General features: G+C 32.0%; 1 protein-coding gene across 1 annotated transcript; it reads right to left on the bottom strand.

The window, feature by feature from the left end:
- Window positions 1-10,154: 10,154 nt before the first annotated feature.
- Window positions 10,155-20,286, bottom strand: LOC123195066 (subtilisin-like protease SBT2.5). The gene is made up of 11 exons (XM_044608642.1): window positions 20,010-20,286; window positions 19,447-19,670; window positions 16,468-16,612; window positions 15,934-16,328; window positions 15,020-15,115; window positions 14,853-14,925; window positions 13,989-14,274; window positions 12,754-13,079; window positions 11,964-12,231; window positions 11,536-11,817; window positions 10,155-10,801 (listed from the first exon to the last, which is right to left on the bottom strand). The coding sequence occupies exons 2-11, from the start codon at window positions 19,626-19,628 to the stop codon at window positions 10,395-10,397; spliced, it is 2,460 nt and encodes an 819-aa protein (XP_044464577.1). The 5' UTR covers window positions 19,629-19,670; window positions 20,010-20,286; the 3' UTR covers window positions 10,155-10,394.
- Between the last annotated feature and the right edge of the window lie 1,757 nt (window positions 20,287-22,043).

Here is a 22,043-nt window from a genome sequence, read left to right as displayed (position 1 = left end):
CTGGCAGCATAATAAAATTAAAAATTATAAAATCATACAATCCAAAAACTCTGACTAGGATGCCCATTTTAAAATATATTCATCATGAACATTCAAAACGACCATAGGGTGTTTTAAGGTTTATACCTATGCTAATGGTTCATCCAAGTCTTTACATGGCAAAGAAATTAACTCTATCTAACCCTCATAAGGTGGCACTTTGGTATCCACACAAAGCAGGAACAATAAAGGCTATCAAAGAGGAAGATTGTTGGGCTCCTATGCTAGACAAACAACATGTTCACTGGAAGAGAGAATTTTAGAAAACCTAAGCGACAACTAAGGTTTTCACCAATGTGAATGTGTATTGTGTTTAATAGTATTTTGTGCTGAATGAAATTATTCTAACTCACACTTATCATTTATATTTATGTGTAAATGTCTAAGTGCAATAAAAGTTTAACTCATACTTGACACCATCAACACACACGCATGAGTGGTACACTTTAAACCATGCACAAGTGGACATTAATGTGTACCACTTGGCATGAATCATGCCTTGCAAGGCTGGAAAATTTCTTGTCCAATTGTGTCATGCACACCAAAGGATTTTGGTCAAGTGCGGTTAATAGAGTTCTCTCTCTCCCCAAATATTAGGATTATCATCAAATGATTTTTGCCTTTAGGTTCGATTCAACCCATATATGTGTGTGACCTATAAGTTTTTTGTCAAATTGGTAGTTTCTAAATTTGGGTTGAATTTAGACATAGAACAAGATTAGCCTCTAGCAAAGTATCATGGCCACATGGACAACAAAGTGTTAGCGGACATCTCTTAAGCTTTTGCAACATCATAGTTATGTGCAATTCAATCATTTTGTTAATCAATATTGCTCGAGGTTGAGACATAGAAATGTATTTATCTCAGTAGTTCCTTGATATGAGCTGATACACATTAATGATTAACATGGATTAGGCTACAACATTGTCCCACTATAGCCACATATTCAAACAATCATAAATGTTACATATGAGATATCTTCTCTTGTACTCAAGAGTGACAAATCCTTTATTGATCAACCATAAGCTTTATATATCTCATGATATGGTCGTACATTACCTTTATGATACCCCAATTATGACGGTATGTTGGATGGTTTCAAACCATATCAATCCTTACACAAAAAGGTTTGGTAATCTCAAGTCATAAGATTACATGCACCCACGATACTTAAAGGATTTGTTCCATAAACACTGGAGCAACCATCCATATGGATATCCTCTGGTAGGATAAATTTGATGAACATGTCTATAACATATATCCATGTGTTGCACAAGATGTTTATGAGCAATTTTGACACGTGAGAACTGTCACCACTTTTTGGTGGGGTCATTCAACATTATGATAATCCTATCATTATTACATATGCCTCTATTCATTATAATGTTAGGATTACAAACATTTCTAGAATAACCACTTGATGTGTACATAAGGTTCTCATAATTAGTACTCTAATCCCTTCATCACAATTCTACTATTCTAAAGGCATATTATTTGCACAATCATACAAAAGGACACATATATGAATTGAATAACAATTAATCTTTTATTAATTAATGAATGTTAAATTACAATTACAAATGTTAAATAAATTGGCTCTAGGACACCTACCTTAACAATCTTTCACTTGCACTATAACCAATCATTTATATATCTAATGTCCAATCTTGTTACATGTCTATCATGTTTTTGTTGTAATAGAGGTTTTGTCAATGGGTCAGCCAAATTGTTATCTGCATCAATCCTTTCTATTTTGTATATCACCATGTTGAATAATCTCTCAAATCAGGTGATATTGTTTGAGTATACATTCTTGGATTATGAAAGGGATATTGAACTCACTATTAGAGGCTACAGTGATGCTAGCTTCCAAACTGATTGAGATGATTTTAAATCCTAATAAGGGTTTGTGTTTTGTTTGAATGGTGAAACAATTAGTTGGAAAAGTTTTAAGAAAAGTACAATGGCTAATTGTACAACAAAGTCCGAGTATATTACCCTTTCAAAAGTGAGAAAATAGGTTGTATGGATCAAAAAGTTTGTTACTAAACTTAGAGTGGTTTTGAGTATCATTAAGCTGATTAAGCTCCATTACAACAACAATGGAGCGATTACTTAGGCAAATGAGTCACAATCTCATCATAAGTACTTTAAAATGTTCTTAATAACCATCCAATGTTTTTCACCTAGATTAGATTGATATTTACTACAAACGCTTAAGTTGTATAAGACATCAACTCTCATACACAACATGACATACATGATAAGGACATCTTGTTCATTTCCCATAAGTCTCATGAATCTTCTTATCCTACGATAACACACATGTTAGGCATACATAAACTATAACTCCAAAAAATTCTAAGGTAGGTTATATAATACTTACAATGGTTAGTGTGTAGAAATGGTCAACGTTGTATCAGGGCTACTTAAACACTTATGCATACACACAAACATTTAACATTTTTGGGCTCTTAAGACCATGCTCTGATACCAAAAATGTAATACCCCTCTTCAACTACATACCCTTACCTGAAATTTTTACCTAAAGAAAAGTATTATTCAAGACTATTTCAAAACATTTGCATCAATGTATAAATAAATAGTCAAAGAAATAATAGCATGGAACCTAAATGAATAACCACAATCCCGAAAGTGTCATTATTACTTCATAAATCAAGATCCAAAATATTGAATCAATAACTGAATGTATACATAAAAATGACTAATAATATTTTATCATAACAAATTAACTAAAGTGCCTCTGTTATCATGCAACCTCTTAAGATGAACTGATGTCTCCACTGGTGTCCCACTACTCAATAAGTTTACCTACAAAAACACAAAAAGAACATGATGAGTGAAACACACTCAGTAAGTAGTAAGCACTAAATATATTATCATCAATCATTTCCAAGTTTTCCATTTTTATCAATGTTGTGGTGTTCCGAATATTTTTCCAACATCCTAGATACCCATCCAATCAACTTAACAACCTTGTGTTTAATTCCATTATTAGTGTTATCTATGATGATTCATGTCCAACAATGTAAAATGACATCCACAACATCTAGTGAAAGCATATGATATCTCTGATGTCAACTATACGGTATACCCTATACATGTGTCAATCAAGCTTAGGGTTAACCTTATCACTTTCACTACTACATCGCACTTACTTCAATGGCTACATCATGTTTCATTTAGCTCAGTGATAAGTCATACTACACACAACTTGGTGACAAGTAACATTGCATTTAGCTCGGTGACTAATCTATGTTGCACTAAGTTTGATGAAATACACACCGCACATTCTTTGATGGCAAAAATCTAATGGCACATCATTGGTATTTTTGACTTGAAACCACTCTGGTTGAGATATGTGATATCGTCCACATAGTTAGACACCCTTATAGTGATTTCCATTATCAATAATCTTTATTGGGGCTATTTCACTTACATGGTCATATGTCATCAATTTTCTAGAATTACAAATTCACTCCCAACTATGTTTTAGATTATTTAAACATAAGTCGAAACCTTTGAATCTCCCCAAAACATATGCAGACACATCAAACAATACTATTTAACCACCAACGAGCATCAGTAACTCTCAAAAATCATAAATCACACATGGTTTTACCTAACACCACAATCATGAATGATAAGAATTCTAACTTTTAACCATATATAAATTTCGATTTTCTATTCAATACTTTTTGTTCACAAATCAAATTACTAGTCATCTCTAAATTGATATTTTTGTAGTAATTAGTGATACATAGGCATCTATTGTTCAAACACGACTATGTATATTGTTACATAATAATGGCAGTTTCTAAAATCACTGCAAAATTGCTCCTTACTAAAAAATTCAAATGTGTTGTTATGTATAGGTATGTATTATTCATACATGACTGTGTATGTCTTCTAGACTTAGCCAAATTATACAGATCAAATGAGAAAAGACTATTCTGCTTACCACAATTCTTTGCCACAACATACATGGGTGTGTGGCAACCCCGCATAGTTGTGCACCGCAATTTCCAACAACATAATTATCTAAACACAAATGGATACAAGCAAGGCCAAAAGACTAAAATACCATTGGACATACCTATAAGTGCTACATAAGAGGTGGGATGTTTTTCTTATATGCTACATTTATATAATTCTACCCCTCACATATATTTCTAAACCCTCTATGTATACTTAGCATTCCATAGGAATAACTAATTATGGATAGATCAATATAAAAGTCATTCATAGATAAAAGAGAGAGAGAGAGAAAGAGAGGAATATGGTTTGGAATTATGGATCTTGCTAAAAGAAGTTTAATTGTTTTATATATGTTTAAGACTACTCATATACTATTCAACGTACCAATTTAGATAATCATTTTCCTATTAATCTCACAAGTTCCTTTTGTTATGTGACCATTATACTTCTGTGGATTTTTTAATAAAGAAATATCATTATCAAAGATTATAGTCAACACTTTTTTTCGATCTGATCCTAATTCTGATTTGATACGATCCTAATTATGATTCAATTTGATTATGATTTAATCTAATTTATTGTATATTATTTTTCCTATTTTATAAGATTAGGATTCCATTTTAGTTTAGATTGTAATACTATATATTGTGCAGTATTTTGTCAATAATCTTCATTCAATTCACAAATTCTTCATGGTATCAAAGCCTTCCACTCAAAAGAGTGTTTGATGCTTCTTTAATGGTTGACACATCAACAACACCCAAAACCTATTCAACATCTTCCACTTTCTATAACTCTACCAAATCCTTATAGATACCATTATCAACCAAGCCTTCCCTTCCATCAAATCACCATCCTATGCAAACAAGAGCAAAAAATGATATTCACAAACCAATCTAAAAATTAAACCTTGCCACCATCCACCATCATGCACCCGTTACTCCAACCACATTATCCCAAGCCTTTAAATAATCAGAGTGGTGTGTTTTGTCATGTCTGATGAGTTCTAAGCACTTCAACATAACAACACATAGGAGTTGGTTTCCTCATACCCATCTCAAAATCTAATGAGATGCAAATGGGTTTTTCATATCAAACAAAATCCAAATGCATTTATGAAATAATACAAAACTCGTCTTGTAGCTAAGAAATTTCATCAATGACCTGCTGTGGAATTTCAAGAAACCTTTAGTCCAGTAATCAAGCCTACTATTGTTACCCAGTCTTTTGTCTTGCTCTCTCAAAGATGGTCTATCAACCAATTTGATCTTAACAATGCCTTCCTCTATGGCCATCTCACTAAAGATGTTTATATGAGCTAAGCCCTAGTTTTGTTGGAAAGCAACATCCACATCATGTTTGTCATCTCAAGAAAGCTCTTTATGGGCTTAAACAAGCACCATGAGCATGTTTAATGAGTTTTGCCAATTTCTACTCTCCATTGGGTTTGTTAACTCAAAATCTGACACATCATTGTTTGTGTTTCAACAAAATCAGATAACCATGTATATATTAGTGTATGTGGATGATTTTATACGTATAGTTGATGACGATGGACTTCTTCGCAAATTCATCAATAAACTCTCTGCAAAATTTTCTGTCAAAGATCTTGGTAGACTTTCTTATATTTTAGGAGTTAAAGTTCTTCCTGCCAAACATGGTATCCCACTATCTCAATAAAAATATATTCATGATCTTTTGTACAAGACAAAAATGTTTGAGGCCAAAGACACCATTACACCTATGTTTACTAACAATGTACCAACACTGCATGATGGAACATATCTAACTGATCTTACTCAATTTTTCTTTTTGGTGGGTGCATTGCAATATCTCTTTTTAATAGTTCTAGACATTGCCTTCACTATTAATAAATTATCTCAGTTCATACACCATCCCACTACTCAACATTAGTCTGTTGTCAAACAGTTACTTTGGTATCTTTGTGGCACGACTACACATAGGTTGTTTCTTCATAGTAATTCTCCAATGTCACTTCATGGTTTTTTTAGATGTTGATTAGGTTGGCAATATTGCACATCCACCAATGCTCACATTGTCTTTCTTGGTCACAACATAATTTTTTGGAGTTCTAAGAAAAATGATTAATTGCTCACTTTGCCACTGAAGCTTAATACCAAGTTGTAGCCTCTTTCACTACTAAAATCACATGGCTACAATCCTTGCTCTAAGAACTTGTAGTTCTTCTCACCACCGTTGTTGTTATATATTGTGATGACATTGGTGTAACTTACTTATGTGCAAATCCAGTCTTCCATTCAAATATGAAGCACATTGCTATTGATTTTCATTTTATTCATGATCAAGTCCAAAATGGTGAACTGTGAGTCTACCATGTCTCTTCTGAAGATCAACTAGGTGATGCTCTCACAAAACCCTTGTCACGCCAACGACTGCAATCTTTTTATTTCAAGATCAATGTTCTCTCACAAAACACCATCTTGAGGGGACATAATAAAGAAAGATCATAATTATAGATTATAGTCAATACTTTTTTATTTGATTAAATCTTGATTCCGATTTAATCTTATTTAGTGTGATTCTAATTTTGTTTTTGATATGATCCTAATTTGATATGATTTGTTGTATATTATTTTTCTTATTTCATAGGATTAGAATTTCATTTTAGACTACATTGTAATACTATATATTATTTAATGTTTTGTCAGTAATATTCGTCCAATTGACAAATTCTTCATTCTTAACACTTTGCTCGAGAGAGCATATTAGATTAATATTTATGAACTCTATTGTTTTTCTTCATGTATTTTATACCTAAATGATATTTTTGGCAGAGATATGTTGATTCCTTAATATTCATGATTCCTGACATATACAAAGATATTGTTGGTAGAATGCAGTTAAGGTAATCTGCTGCTCCCCATTGTTACAGGGTCCTTAGATGAAATATCTTCTCTTGACTTAAAAACGTAAGTCTTTTATTTTGTATGGAAGATTTTCGACCATATCATGTGGTAAATTGATTTGTTAGTGTCTGGCTATAGTTATTTCATGTGATTCTTGTTTTGGGGACTCTGGTATCAGGCCCAAATATACACCATGGGGTAACAGTCATGGTGATTTGTGTGAATGGGTTTGAAATATGGTAAATTGTAAGGGTAAAGGATCATTTCTAAACACGGTAACTTTTTGAAATTGGAAATTTTAGTTTCATTTTTCTGTTTACTGTTTGAGGTGTCACTTCCACAGGTAGGCATCAACCTAAAACCATAAAAGAGTTGATTAGTAGATATTTCCCGACCCTTGCACAGATGTCTAGTTTAAGTCTTATATAGTGTTTTAAGTTGTAGCATCCATGAGTTTGTAGTGTTTTAAGTTGCAGATCATGGTTCTGGACATAATGATATGAAGCAGCAAGCCAAGAACTGTTACATATTAACATATAATGTGTCATTGGAATATGATAAAAGTTACATATCTAGAATATATATACTCTCTTTTTTTTTTTTTCGGTCAGCATACTCTTTTTACATGATTTTGTTTCCAATGCAACTTTACAATGAAGTTTGTATATCTATACACATTGTAGAATGTAAAATTTCGGAAAAACTATTGTCTAAATGATCTTTTAAGTTTTGAACCAATGAAATGAATGCTCAAACTCTACTCATTGATATTTCTTATAATTGATCATATTTTTTCACTAAGAGCATTTTAATTTACATAGTATGAATCAATTGGTTATTTAGACAAAATTGATTATTAGAGTTAACCGACTTGAGAGCGATGTATTTTTGTTTTTTATTAGACAAAATTGTAATTAAGTAGTTAAATATATGTTTTGAAGGAATTAAAATCTCATGTATATTTATAACGGTGTGTAATTTATTTATTTATTTTTAAAAACATTTATAATATTTATAGTTGTCATTAAAATCAATAATAATTGGTTGGATGAAGATAAATTTGAGTTTTTAATTACAATTACAAAACCCAGTATAAATATGATAATTACTTTTTAACAATAAATATCAGTATAAGTTATAATAATTACCCTTTTAATAACAATTGTAAATGTCAGTATAAATTATAATAGTTATTTTTTAATTACTACTAAAGTGTATTTTAACTAATTTTTAATAAAAAATAAATTTAATGGTAATTCTTAATATCATAAATAATTATCACAATATCACTAAACCTTTATTGGTAGTTATTTTGTGTTTATATCGACACTACAAATAATTATCGCTAAAACTTATAGCGATATGGGATTTAATGACATTTGTTTATATGCCAGTTAAAAGACAAAATTCATAAAAAAGTGCCACTAAATATTCTTTTTGTTGTTGTGATTCTCTTCTTTCGGTTGAGATCTAATTAGCTATAGAATTCATTTGAGAGTAAATTTAGGTAGAAAAAGAAAAACAATAAATTTAATTGATTGATTATAGGGTAGATCATCCTTATTTATTGAACGTTTTTTACTCACTCTCTTTTAATTTTGTAGGTGAGACAGTTAGTTAATGATAAAGTGATATATGACGAATAAACTCTTAAAAAATCTATTTATAATATGACTATAATGACGAGACGGTATGGTTTGATTATAGATTTTTATTAGTACACATTTGAATAATGATTTTATTTCAACATCAATGCTTGAGGATTTGTGATTTGATATATTATTATGATTAATAAATTGAGGCATTTTCAGACTTAGAAATTGAAGCTTGTTTAGTCATGATAACATGCATGAATTTATTTAACGATTACGAACATGTTTGATATAAATTTAGTAGTATTTTACTCCGAGGAGGAGAAGTTTTGAGGTGGAGTGTTACAATAAACTCATTCAAGCATAGTAAAATCTCTCTTACTCAAATTGGCAAGTTGTATATAATTTTTCAGTAAACACTGTCATGAACGAATGTGCAAACTTCATGCAAGCTCATTCATAGTGGTTTATCTTAGAAGAATTGTGTACCTTCATCTCTGGAGACATGATTATCTAATAACCAATGATAATAAACGACCGTCTGTCTTTTATGTACGATCATTCGTCCTATGAAATTATTGGATTACCCTTTTTATGACTATTCATGCTATATGAACAATAAATAATTGATAAACAGACATATTAAACCATGCACGATTATTCGTCTTCCTAAAATTTCAAATATAATTAAGTCAAATAATCCAAATGGTCAAAATAATCTTAGAACATACATGTGGATGTTACATATAATGGCTTATCCGATAAGAACCATGTATCTTCATCTCTAGAGACACGATTATCTAATACCCAATGATAATGAATGACCATATGTCTTTTATGTACAATCATTCATCTTATCAAATTATTGGACTACCCCTTTTATAATCGTTCACGCTATGTGAACGATAGACAACTGATGAATGGGCATACTAGGATCACGCATGATTGTTTATCTTCCTATAATTTCAAATTTAAGTAACTCAATTAATTCCAAATGATCAAAATAAACTCAAGACATATCTGTAGATTACACATAATGGTTTATTCAATAAGAATCGTGTACCTTCATTTTTGGAGACATGATTATCCAATTCCCAACAATAACGAACAATCATGTCTTTTATGAAGGATCATTCATCCAATCAAATTATCGGACTACCCCTTTTTATAATTGTTTATGCTACATGAACAATAGACAACTGATGAATGGGCATATTAGGACCATGCGCGATTTTCATCTTCCTAAAATTTCAAATTTAATTAACTCAAGTAATTTCAAATGATCAAATACCTATGGATACTATAATACACACCCATATCAACTAATTAGGGCATGCTACACGCCATTCCCGGCGTGATTTATGACCTGGTTCCTGTTGGTGTCAAGAGCATACATAGTCAGGATGATGAATTGAAGCTGGATCAAAGTTTCTAAAATTGTCCATGACATTGTTTGCTAGATTTTAAATTCTAATTTTCTCTTTTTGGTTGCCATCATTTTTAGAATACTATTTCCATTCTAAATTGGTTTTGGGATGGCACCGCAGAGACAGTGATTGCCATCTCAAGAATCAATTGTCATTCAATTCAGCACACACTAAATAAAAAAGGTTCTCAAAAAATATATGATTGGAATAGAAAGGAAATCTGTAAACACCAGCAATTTTATATAAAATCACTTAACTAATTTAGCAAAACTTAAGAGCGGAAGAAACTGGTAGTCTCCCCCTTTACTACTTTTATCTTTACACCTACTACACACATTTCAGACAGAGTACTATATTTAGCCTTTATATCTCATCTTATTACCACAAATTACAAAGAATATTACAACCATACAAGTACTTAACATCAACCATCTCAATCTTCACGCCACTATCGCCAATATCCCTGAGCTACAACTGGGATCGTTACCTTATGCCCTCGACTACCTTTCATATAAATTTCTCCAAAACTGTATGTTCCAGTCACTGATCTAACAGTGAGTGTCACAGAGAACTTACGTGAAGCACTGGGTTTCAGTGTCATTGCTGGAGGGTTGACATCAATGGCAACGGGAGGTTGCATTCTGGCAGTGATCACATATGTTTCTTCCTCTGCAACATTTGTGACAGTGCGAGTAACCGTCTGAGACTTCACAAGATGAGATATGGTGATTGATGGAGTATTGAGATTTGCCGGCTGACCCATGGTGTAGTTGCAGGGTAAATTAGTGTAGTTCTTTATCTCGTTTTTGTTGATACCAGGTGTTGTGCACAAGAATCCCAAGTAATCCTCATAACCTACCAAAAGTTTCCTCGGAGTTAGAAGTTGGTTGACACATTTTCAACATGATTTGCTGAATGTTATCTGGAAACTAATTCCTCATCTAAAATTATAGAGCATTTTAAGAAACGCTGTTTCACTAATATCAAGTAAAAGTTGCTGTTGTCACCTGGATTAAGTTATAGAGTATCCAAGGTGTAAAGCTTAAGGAATCACTAAAAAAGCAGCCTGGATGCTACTTTAAATCTAACACCTACTTATAAATAAAAAAGAGGTTAATAATTGCTGACATAAAACGTTTCCAGGGTATTTCCTTACAATTCCTATTTACAGGATATTCTTCTATCAGGTCCTTTTGGCCATGTGCCTAGTCACCATTTTCAATATTCGATCATCTTCTAAATTACAACCACACTTTAAAGAAGGTAATATTTGAAGGACATATCAGGACCTGAAGTTCTGCAATTACAAATTGATTAACGGCCCTCTTTATTTCTTAACAGTTATTATTGTAAGTCATGATTATTGGTGCCACCCTTGCAGTAGCTTTCTAACGATACTTGGTGACATAGGCAAACACTTATAGTGTTTGGCCACAGACCAATAGCAAATACATGTTAAAACCAAAATATCAATTAATCCCATCACTTGCCTTCCTAGTTTACAGGAAAAATAGATAATTAGTTTTTAGGCCTTAAGTTGCATCTAGTAGACTAATCAGAAAATGTGTTTAAGGGAAGAAGAATAAAACCTGCGTCAAAGACAAGTCCAGGATCCAACGCAGCTCTTGGATTGACATGACCACTCCCATAATCAAAAGGTGTAGCTTTAACCAGCTTCATGGCTTCTTTTTCAGAATATTGTAGTGCTTGAAGTGGCCTTCCAGCTCTGTCCAGCTTTGTTGTTGTTGTCATCAAGGCTGATTTTATAGCAGTAGGGCTCCAATGAGGGTGTTTCTGCTTTATAAGAGCAGCTATGCCAGCTATATGTGGTGCTGCCATGCTAGTTCCAGATACCAAGGCAAATCCCTCCCCTGCTCAAAACTCGAAGCAGACAATTGCATAAAATTTTAGAGTTTTTGTCTAATTGTAACAAAATCCTCTTACACTAATATGCACTTAAAGTTGTTACATTTGATAGCCAAGAAATAAAAATTACTTAGAATTGGATCCATCTTACCAACGAAATTAGCTTCATCTGTTCCATTTGGAGACCAAGCAGCCCAAATAAGAGAACCAGGTGCCAGAATATCTGGCTTGAGAAGATCTGCATCTTGGAAACTGAAATCTTTGATATTGGGCCCTCTAGCAGAAAATAATGCTACCTGAGGTGCTGATTTATGAAGAATAGGCATCAACCCATCCCCGATAGTACCAGTAGCTTTGAAACTCCTCACTCTTCCAGTCCAATCTCTTGTTGTTGAAGTGTTGTAGTAGTCAACAAGTTCCTAGAATAAAGATGCCCAAGAATCAAAAACATGAAACTCAGGAGAAAAAAAACTTTAGCCAAACAAATGACAAAAGGCTAAGGGGGAGAACATGCTGTGGTCAGTCAAGACAAAAAGGAGCTCAGAAGGGCAACAAACTAAGTATCATTATAATGGTGACAAGTTGTCATTATAAGTTAGGGTTAAGCTAAAATGGACAAAGACATTCCAAAAGTGAAATTGGATGGAACAGGACAATGAATCTAATTTCTGCAATTTTTTTTTTTCATCTTTAGAAATTTCTTGTTTTGATCCAGCTTTCTTTTTACACAAGACAAGCTCATGCCTGCGTTATTCCTGTTTGATCTTTAGTTTATATGGCATCATCAAAGGCAGGTTGTAATATATTAAATGCCTCCTGGAAGAGTGTAATACTACCAAACCCAATCAAATATTAGCAACCACTAAGGGAATATCCACAATGGACAGTTATCAACTTATAAAAAATACATATGAAGAGACGAAATCAGCTTAAATAATTACCATTGACTTTGAGACATCTATTATAAGTATCCCAGGAGTACCAACAGGAACAGGATCAAATTTTGTTCCAGGGGAAACATTTTCCACAGCAAGTACAAAGCCAGCTGCACCCAGGATTCTGGCTGTTTCTGAAACTTTCTTGATTGATGCAGTACCAACAACAAAATTGAAGGAATAACCACAAAGAAGAATGTTACCCTCAACCAAATTCCTGTTTAGTAGTTCAGGTCTTTGGCAGTCAGAGGGACTGTACTTAACCACAGAAGAATCGAGAAGAACATCATTTGCGGCAACCAAGGTATATGTTTGATTTGGATGTGTAGCAGCTGCAGTGATACATGAGAAAAACACCGTTAAAAAAGCAAAACTCTGAGTAAGAATCAAGAACCTAACAGCTAGTAATTGGAAATCATTCAGCCACTATGTCCTTGATTGTGCATGTTTGTGTATAATGTATCTACAAACCAACAGGCATCTTATTTATAAAAGGACACTTATAAAATTGTTTCAAGTTGGACATGAAACACAGAGCTCAACTCAACTCAACAAAGAATTATGAGCCCCACAGGGGCCACACTTAATTGGTGACTCATATATTCATAAAAATGGAAAGGAAAAAGAAGTAGTTATACGTTTAATGATTTTGCTTAATGCACCATGAATAGGTTATGCATAATGAAACCATACTGAAATTGATGAAACACAGTAATTGTAACAGCACCCCAATATGACAGTTGACTGACCTTTCTGATCAAGACTAAAATGCATATTGTTTATATTCATCCAAACCCTTTGAATAGATATTCATGCAATTAAAAGTATAAGTGATAATGAAAAACTATAAGGAAAATATCTAACCCAGAGGATAGCAACCAAAGAATTATTTTATTCAAAGAGACTAAAACTTCTAAATTAATCTAGACCTACTATCCCTTGTGAATGTTACTTATTATTCAGAATAATAGCTAGGTAGCATATTAACAATTCAATTAGATTCACCAGAAAACAAGGTAACACATTGAATAATGGATTTAATAAAAGAAAATTATATTAAACAGATGTATTAATTGATAATGTCATGAGTATAAAGAAAATAATACAAAGTAAAGTAGAAAAACCATGATGTTGATCTTTGTGATATTAATTGCCTCTTCTCAAGTTTTACAAACAGCCTTCTGTTTGTTTACTTATTTTCTGAAGGGGGGGATAACAGACAACACAATGATGAAACTTACGGGACAAGCCAATTCCAGCCAAAATTTTTCCATTTCCAAGATTCAAATGGTTTTTATATCGGCGATCATCAATTGCAGCTGCGACAGACATTATCCATGGGCTATAAGACAACAATGTTTTGGGGAAAGGACCTCCATTTCCAGCTGCCTGTGCAACAAATACGCCTGCTTTCACCGCAGAAAGAAGTGTGGCATCAAAGGGATTCAAATATGTGGTTTTGGTGGTTGCTGGAGGACTGTTTGGCCCTACTGAAAGGCTAAGTATATCCACCCCATCATGAACAGCCTGTTAACATAAGCTTTTTCAATTTAAAATATGTACACAAAGATAGAACCAACAACGAAAACCAACAAAAGAAAGAAAAGAAAACTAACTACAAAGAGTTCGTATTCATAATAAAATGATTAGCAGGAAGTATGGCATTTCATCACCAATCAACTGGGAACTATTCAGTTCCCCCCTCCCCTTCAGTTTTCACCAATTCTAAAATGTCAGATTGGTCTCCCATTTTTTGGGTACATAGGAAGAGCTGAGTTGTCAAGATTTTTTCCTAGAGAGTAAAGCAGAAAAACAAGAGCAAAATGCTTTGACTAAATGACATAGATAATATTCAACACACATACTGAAAACATCTAAACTAGAAACTGTTTGTCAAATGTCAATGAGCAAAAATGATGCCCATGCACTGAGAGACATTACCAATTGAAATATCACAATCTGGTTTTTTTAAGGTTTTATTTTGTTAAAGATGCATGAAACACGGATGAGTTTAATTCCCATAAATTATAGTTTATATCATAAAAAAATGGAGATACTAGTACTACCAACTTCTTGTGGTCTTCAGTAATGAAATAATAGCAAACCTGATCAATTGCAGCAACCACATCTGCAACAAAGCCTCCAAAAAGCCTGTAGAGAGCCTTATACACAGCAATCCTGAACTCATATAATTTCAGTCATCTGTGTCTGGAAAGATTGTGCTAGAAGACTGGTATTGGAAAACTATCTTGTTACGATTATTAGTCCTCACCTGGCTCGGGGGGCCATTCCACTTGCTTTACCAAATTCATGGCCATACATTCTAACAGGAATACCATTGTTTCCAGCTGCAATGGCCGCTGTGTGACTGTTTAGCAGTAACACAAAAAGAATGGTAAATGGCATAATTTAGCACAAGTCCTCCTCAAAGTCAAACAAAAGAAACAACTGCCCTCAGTTTTGCACCATGTCTTTAAAATCAGTCAATATAGTTTTCTTAAAACCCAGAGGAACAGTTATGACGTCAGACTACAGCAACTAATCTAAGAACATATTGCTTATAATCCAAGGCTTTCAAAAAGAATATTTATAGGAATAAAATGCAACTAGGAATTGTCCTCATTCTTTAGCTTCTGAGTTGGCTATGTCTCTAAAATCAGTCAATACTTTTTTCTTCGAGCCCAGAAGAAAAGTAATGATGTCAGACAACAGCAAGTCAGCAACTAATCAAAGAAGATGTTGCTCATAATCCAAGGATTTCAAAAAGAACATGTATAAAAATGAAATTCAAGTAGGAAATATCCTTGTTCTTTAGCTTCTGAGTTGACTTTGTTCCCTAACCAGCTGTCTGTACCATCTGCGTAATTAATTGGAATGATGATTGCCCCTTCAACTAAGATTTTAAAGTGTGCACAGAAGCGAGTACCAAAAAAATATGTTGAACTTTATAAACTTCCAATCAAGAGATAGAGCTGTTGTGAACCAATATAAGGCAGCTACAACCCAATATGTGCAGCATGAGAATATCAAAAGAAAAAAATTTGACTTTTTAAAACATCAAGTCATTATTCATGTCATGCAAATCTACTGTGAATTAAAACTAGGAGTCAAAATAAAAAGGAAAGCAAATGCAACATAGCACAGTATCCATTGAAATTGATATTAATGAACAGTAAGATATCTAACCTTCCATGTCCATCACCATCCATGGGAGAAGCAAAATCAATAGCAGGATTGAATGCCTTAGCTGCTATTGCAGCTTCTGCAAAATGTTGAGCACCAATGATTTTTCCATTGCAGAAGTCCCTCTTAGTATCAGGATCAACTTCACATTTTCCTCTGTACTTTGGCACAGGCCCATATGGTTCGGTATTGTAGGTTGCAAAGCTTGGATGGTGAGGATAAATTCCAGAATCTACAAATCCTATCACAATATCTTCACCAGCCCTATCAAAGCCACCGCCTGTTGGCCATACTCCAGTGGGTAGCCCTAAAAATTGGGGAGTGTGTGTAGTAAGCTTCCTGACCTTCCAATCTCTTTCCACAGATTTTACACCAGAGGCACGCCGTAGGATTTCTGCCTAATAAGCAGTGAGATAATGTTATAATAAATGAGATTGCAAGGTGGAAGAATATGCAAAACCATTAACATTTTTAGTGCTATTTAATTCAGGATTTGAAGATAAGAAAGTACAAGAATGTATGTGCCAAGGTTTTCACCTGTTCAGAGGAAGTGTGAATGGCAAAGCCATTTATAAGATGCTTATAACTATAGAGCTTTTTGTAAGTTCCACGCTCAAAAAGTAGCCCAAGCAGCATATCATGTTTCTTTTCAAGATGACTGGCATAGGATGTCACAAATTCACTGAAAGAAGCATAAACGAGGATGAGGGTGCGTAATGGAGAAATCTTACAACTACTATCCACTTTTTTATTTCAGAGAGGAGAAAGATTACAATGTCAATGCTATATATGATACATGACAGTATGAAACAGCACACGCACTTTTAAATGCTTAACAATTGAACATTAAAAAAAGTGTCAAATAAACAATGAATGTGAAGCAACACCCTTGTTATCCAACTTGATTCCATAAGTTTATGAACTGTTGGGATGCAAACCAAAAATAAAAATGCTCATATGCATTCATGAGTACAAATAGATTTAGGATGAGAATATTTATAACTTCTTGATCGGCAGCAGAGGATTGTAACATTTAGTTTACTTTCCTGAAATATTTGTAGACACATGTAGTGTTAAAAACCTAATAAAATTAAATTAAAAACACTAAGTTAACTTCCTTTCCAAATACCTAACCTATACTCTTGATTTAGAAAAATATAATATTTTACAAATTAAATACACAATCTCAACTATATAAATCAATTTGGCACTATATATATAGAATTCCCTGTCTTGCAAAAAAAGTAAAATTAAATAAAATCAAGCTAAATCCCTTTCCAAATACCTGTGTTAGTTCACCCACTGGTTTTAGAGTAAAATTACATTTATAAGTTAAAATATACAACATCAACTTTATTAAATTGATATGACATTATACAAATAATATAACGTTAATTTTAAATCTCTCTCCAATGATATAACATAGTCACCTTCACTGATGAAGCCAGGATTTTGTTTTAGCGGGGAAAACTTATAGAAAAACTTTTTAAATAGCAAAAAATGATTAATGAAAATTATGAAAGTTTAGATAATTTAATACATCAAATTTCATTAATAATTTTTATACACAAAAAAGTTTTGTATTTACTTTATCTCTTTCATCAATAATAAAAATGTTTTGCAAAATTCAAAATAAAAAAGTGGTGTTTTGGAAATTACTAGGTATGCACTACCATATGACATAGGTTGTCCAAATAGCTTTCAAGCTTTTTTTATTTTTTCCTCTTCCCAAAAAGCTCTTTACTATGAAAATACTTCAAATCAAGATATGTGCAATCAAATTATCATAATCTATCAGTCCCAAAATTTTATTTTATGCTTCATTCTTAGAAATGAAAATAATAAATATAACATTTCAATGAATTGAAGTAAAAAATCATACTACAAGTTTAAACAGATGAAGATAAATTAGGTCAAAAAAGAGAAAAATTAATCTGAGAATCATGATACATATGAAATTGTTGGTTGGTACACTCTATTCACAAGATCAACAAAATAAAGAAACAAAATTAAAATATATTTGACATTTCAGAAAAACCAAATAAAACAAAAATGGTGACACTAATGGATTCAGGCTACTTTGATGAAATAAACAAAGGGCTGCTAAAGCTTAAACACAGAGGAGGGTTTAGTTGTATTTTTTCCAAGCTCAGTGGGAGCATAAGCCCCCAATCTTACCCATGGGGCTTCGTCCTTGGCCAAATTAATTTAAAAAATGAAGTCAATTTAAATTGTAATCTTTGTACTATTCTTGCATTACCTATAGAATACCACAAAAAATTTCGTGACTCTCAGCTGTAGCTCCTATCCCCAATCTCCTTAGTGAAACACACTCCAACAAATCACCATTTTAACTAGACCTAAATCACAAAGACAATATCACATACATCAAACATATTTATTACAATTTACCACTACGCGTTGTGAAACGTTATTACTCAATGTTGTCAATTGTCAACCAGGAATTGGAATTAGAGCCTGAATTAACTACATATATTTTTATGAATGATATACATATAAATTTAACCTATTTTCAATAAAATTAATTAATTTAATAAATAAATTTAATGATTGATTAGGAGTCAAAAATTTTAATTCAAATTTTCAATCATTCACCTTTCAGAGAAAGCAAGGTACACTCTAAGAGACATCAATGCTGAGTTTTCCTTTATTTTTCTTCTCTGTATATACATGTTATAAGTGACTATATATCTAATGACAAAAAAAAAAAAATTCCCATTGATGATGAGTGAAAATCCAACCATCAAAGATTACATAACACATGATAATACATTTTAAAATTTTTGTGGGGAAAAACCTTTTTAAGTCCCTGGCTTATGGAGATATAATTTCTCTTTATACTCTTATAGGGGGTGCCAACTTATTTTATAAAATAAATTAAAAGAAAAGTGCAATTTAGATTCACTTATTCAGAAAACATTCACTTAGAATCATCACAATGATTTGATGACTTTACAACACAGCCTCAGAATAATTTTTAAAAAACAAAACTCATAAGCATCTAAACACTAGAAGACAACAGAAAAAATAATAGTGTTTTTACTAGCCTGGTTTATTAAAAAAAAAAAAAAACCAACAAATTAGGAAACTTATTGAGTTATCCAATTATCAATAAGCAACTAACAGGTTATAACAACTAAAAATTTAACCAGATTTGTCGGTATAGACTGATGTTAAAACTAGACAAGGACAACTCTCTCTCCAAATCCGTAACACCTGGTTTCTAATTACTTTCACGCTTAGTTAGAGCTTGCCAATGCAAAAATTAGACACCGTTGAACACGCCATAAATTAAATCCAAGATTAGACAAGGCCCAACTGTGTATATTACCTCCAAAAACATCATTTTCAGCATAATACCCCACAAAGAAAAGCTAAAATCTTCATTAAAAATTCCATGAATTATTAAAAAGTTACCGACACTTCAAGCTGGCTACCATATGCAAAATGGCATTGACAACAAAAACTTCAAGTGATGATAATGGTATGGTATACCTGGTCGGGTCTATTTTCTCGTCAGATTCCACAGCCGTAGCTTCAAAACCAAGCTCGCCGCCTTTGTAACTTATAATAGGCTCGCCTTCAACTGTCACGATATAAACCTCCTCTCTCGCTATAATCAAAACAGAGAATAACATAAAAATATTTATGCACATAATATATTCTATCGCCCCCATATCCAATGATCAACCAGAGCCAATCTCAGCCGTTCACGAGATCTGTTCATCACAATGAGAAACAGAAAAAAAAAAAAAAAAAAAGAAGCCAACAATCATATCAGAATACTGATTTTCTTCCACTTGATCAAATACAAAATTCTTGATTATCTGAAAATAATCAAAAAAAGAACTCACAGAAAAGAAAATCAGATTGCTGAAATACTATAAACTGAAGTGATTGTTAAAGTTTAAGTAGCACAAATCATTTTAAACAAACAAGGATTGAAGAAAAGAATAAATGACGAAGAGAGGCATTCACATTTAGAAAGCGAATAAAAACAAGATCAGAATAAAGCAAAAGCAAGAATAAAATCTAGAATTAAAAGTAAATGAACTCACTAAGAGGAGAGGCGAAAACAAGTGAAGGAAAAGCTAGTAAGAAGAGCGGATCACGTGAAACAACAATGACACGAGTCGTTTCGGTGGAGAGTAAGAGAAGAGAGCAATCTAAGGAATCACATTGGATTTGGATATGGAATGGAAGGGCTTAAACTTTAAAGAGAGAGTGAAGAAGAGTTGAGTGAAAGAGTGATAATTAGGTAGTTAGGGTTTTATTTTATTTTTTAAATGGGAGACAGACAGCCGAACCGATGATGGTGGAGTCATTCAAATTCATTTAGAAATCATTTTAATTATCAAGTTTACATCATTTAATTGTATTCCCTCTCTACTTTAATTTAACAGGTTCATGAGAGTACAGTTCATTCAATAAATAATAGAGCCGTTTGTTTTTGTAAATGAAATAAATACACTGTTTCTTTTTTCTTTTTAATGAGATTTTGTGAAAAAAACAAAAATTAGATAATTAATTATTATTGCCCATCTTTTTAGATTAAGAGAAAGGGAAACGGGGGGGCGCGCAAGCTGTCGGGCAGTTTAACTGAAATGACAATATTAACCTTATATTCTATTTATTATTGATGATGACCCACCGCAACATAATTTCCGTTCTGTCTGCCTCTGCCGCGTGTCCGCCTTTAATTTCCGTTGGTTGTTTAAAAATTTGTTTATGAATTAAAAGATAAAATAATTTTAGAATCAAATATTCTTTAAAGCGGTAGATGGATCTGTGATCTGTTATAATTTATTAAAAATATAATATTTTTAGGTCAAAAGTATAATAATTTATGGGACTTTGTGTGTGGAGCGGTACATGCATCTACGCTGTGTGTGTAAGTATGTGAGTGTATGTATGTGTGTGTGTGTATATATATATATATATATAGAGGTATTTGTAACATTATAATAAAATTTCTTAATTTTAATTTTAAGTTATCAATATAATGGCGTTTGCCGCAGGCATTTCTATTTACACTTATTATTATTAATATATAAAAATTTTATATAAAATATAACTTAAAATTTTAACCTTTTTGTTTATTTTATAACATGTACAAAGAGATACTGAATAAGTAATATTCAAGATTATTTTCTGACTTTGCAAATCTTGCAATACAAATAAATGAGTTTAGATTTTATATTTAATTTTTGAGTATTTCAAACTATAAAAATATATTAAAATATATTTCAAATATATAGTTTGTTATATTAAAATATATCCTAAATATATAATTTTTTTTATATTAGCAAATATTCAAAATATATGTTTTTCTTTCTTACATTGTTATTCATTGATTTGTATATCATTATATATGATTTATGATATATATAAATTCATATATCATTAAGATATTAAATAAATTAGAGATACAATTTATTCATATTTTATCATAGTATTATAGTGGAACATTCCTATGTTTTTGGGTATTTCTTTGTGGTATACTTATGATTTCTTTTTCGTATAATCACATCATCACCTATATGAAAAGATGAGTTTGACACACTCATACCATCACCTTTGTGGAAAGATGAGTTTTTAATTTGGCACGCTTACATCATTACCTCTATAGAAAAATGAATTTTCAGTTTGACACATTAATGTCTTGACCCCTATGAAAAGATGAGTTTTTAGTTTGACACACTCACGCACATCATCTTTGTGAAAAGATAAATTTATTTGTTTGGTACCATCCCACCATCACCTGCATGGAAAGATAAGTTCATTAATTCGATATACTCATATTGTCATCTTGTCATTAACACAATCACCTCTTAACTTGTATAACAAACTCAATTCAATAAATTTTTTGCCAACATTTGAGAAATGTTGGATTATATTAGAATATATTTCAAATATATAGTTTCTTATGTTAGAATGTATCATAAATATATGACTTATTAGGTTAGTGTATATTCTATGTATCTTAAATATATGATTTTTTAAGTAAATACATATTTTCCCTTTTCCTTATATAGAATTTATGATATGTATAAATTTATGTATATACCATAAATATAATTTATTTATATTTT

The sequence above is a fragment of the Mangifera indica genome, chromosome 13, assembly GCF_011075055.1.
Source record: "Mangifera indica cultivar Alphonso chromosome 13, CATAS_Mindica_2.1, whole genome shotgun sequence".
In the NCBI taxonomy this organism is placed as follows: Eukaryota; Viridiplantae; Streptophyta; class Magnoliopsida; order Sapindales; family Anacardiaceae; genus Mangifera; species Mangifera indica.
This window is presented reverse-complemented; position numbering and strand designations above follow the sequence as displayed.

Bases quoted from the DNA above. Each gene is read 5' to 3' on its own strand.
- LOC123195066 (XM_044608642.1), bottom strand. From the start codon at position 19,628: ATGGGGGCGATAGAATATATTATGTGCATAAATATTTTTATGTTATTC. The intron at 16,329-16,467 runs GTGAAAACCTTG...ACTGCTTATTAG, and splicing joins TTCACACTTCCTCTGAACAG to GCAGAAATCCTACGGCGTGC. The intron at 10,802-11,535 runs GTTTTATTCTTC...AACTTTTGGTAG, and splicing joins TGGACTTGTCTTTGACGCAG to GTTATGAGGATTACTTGGGA.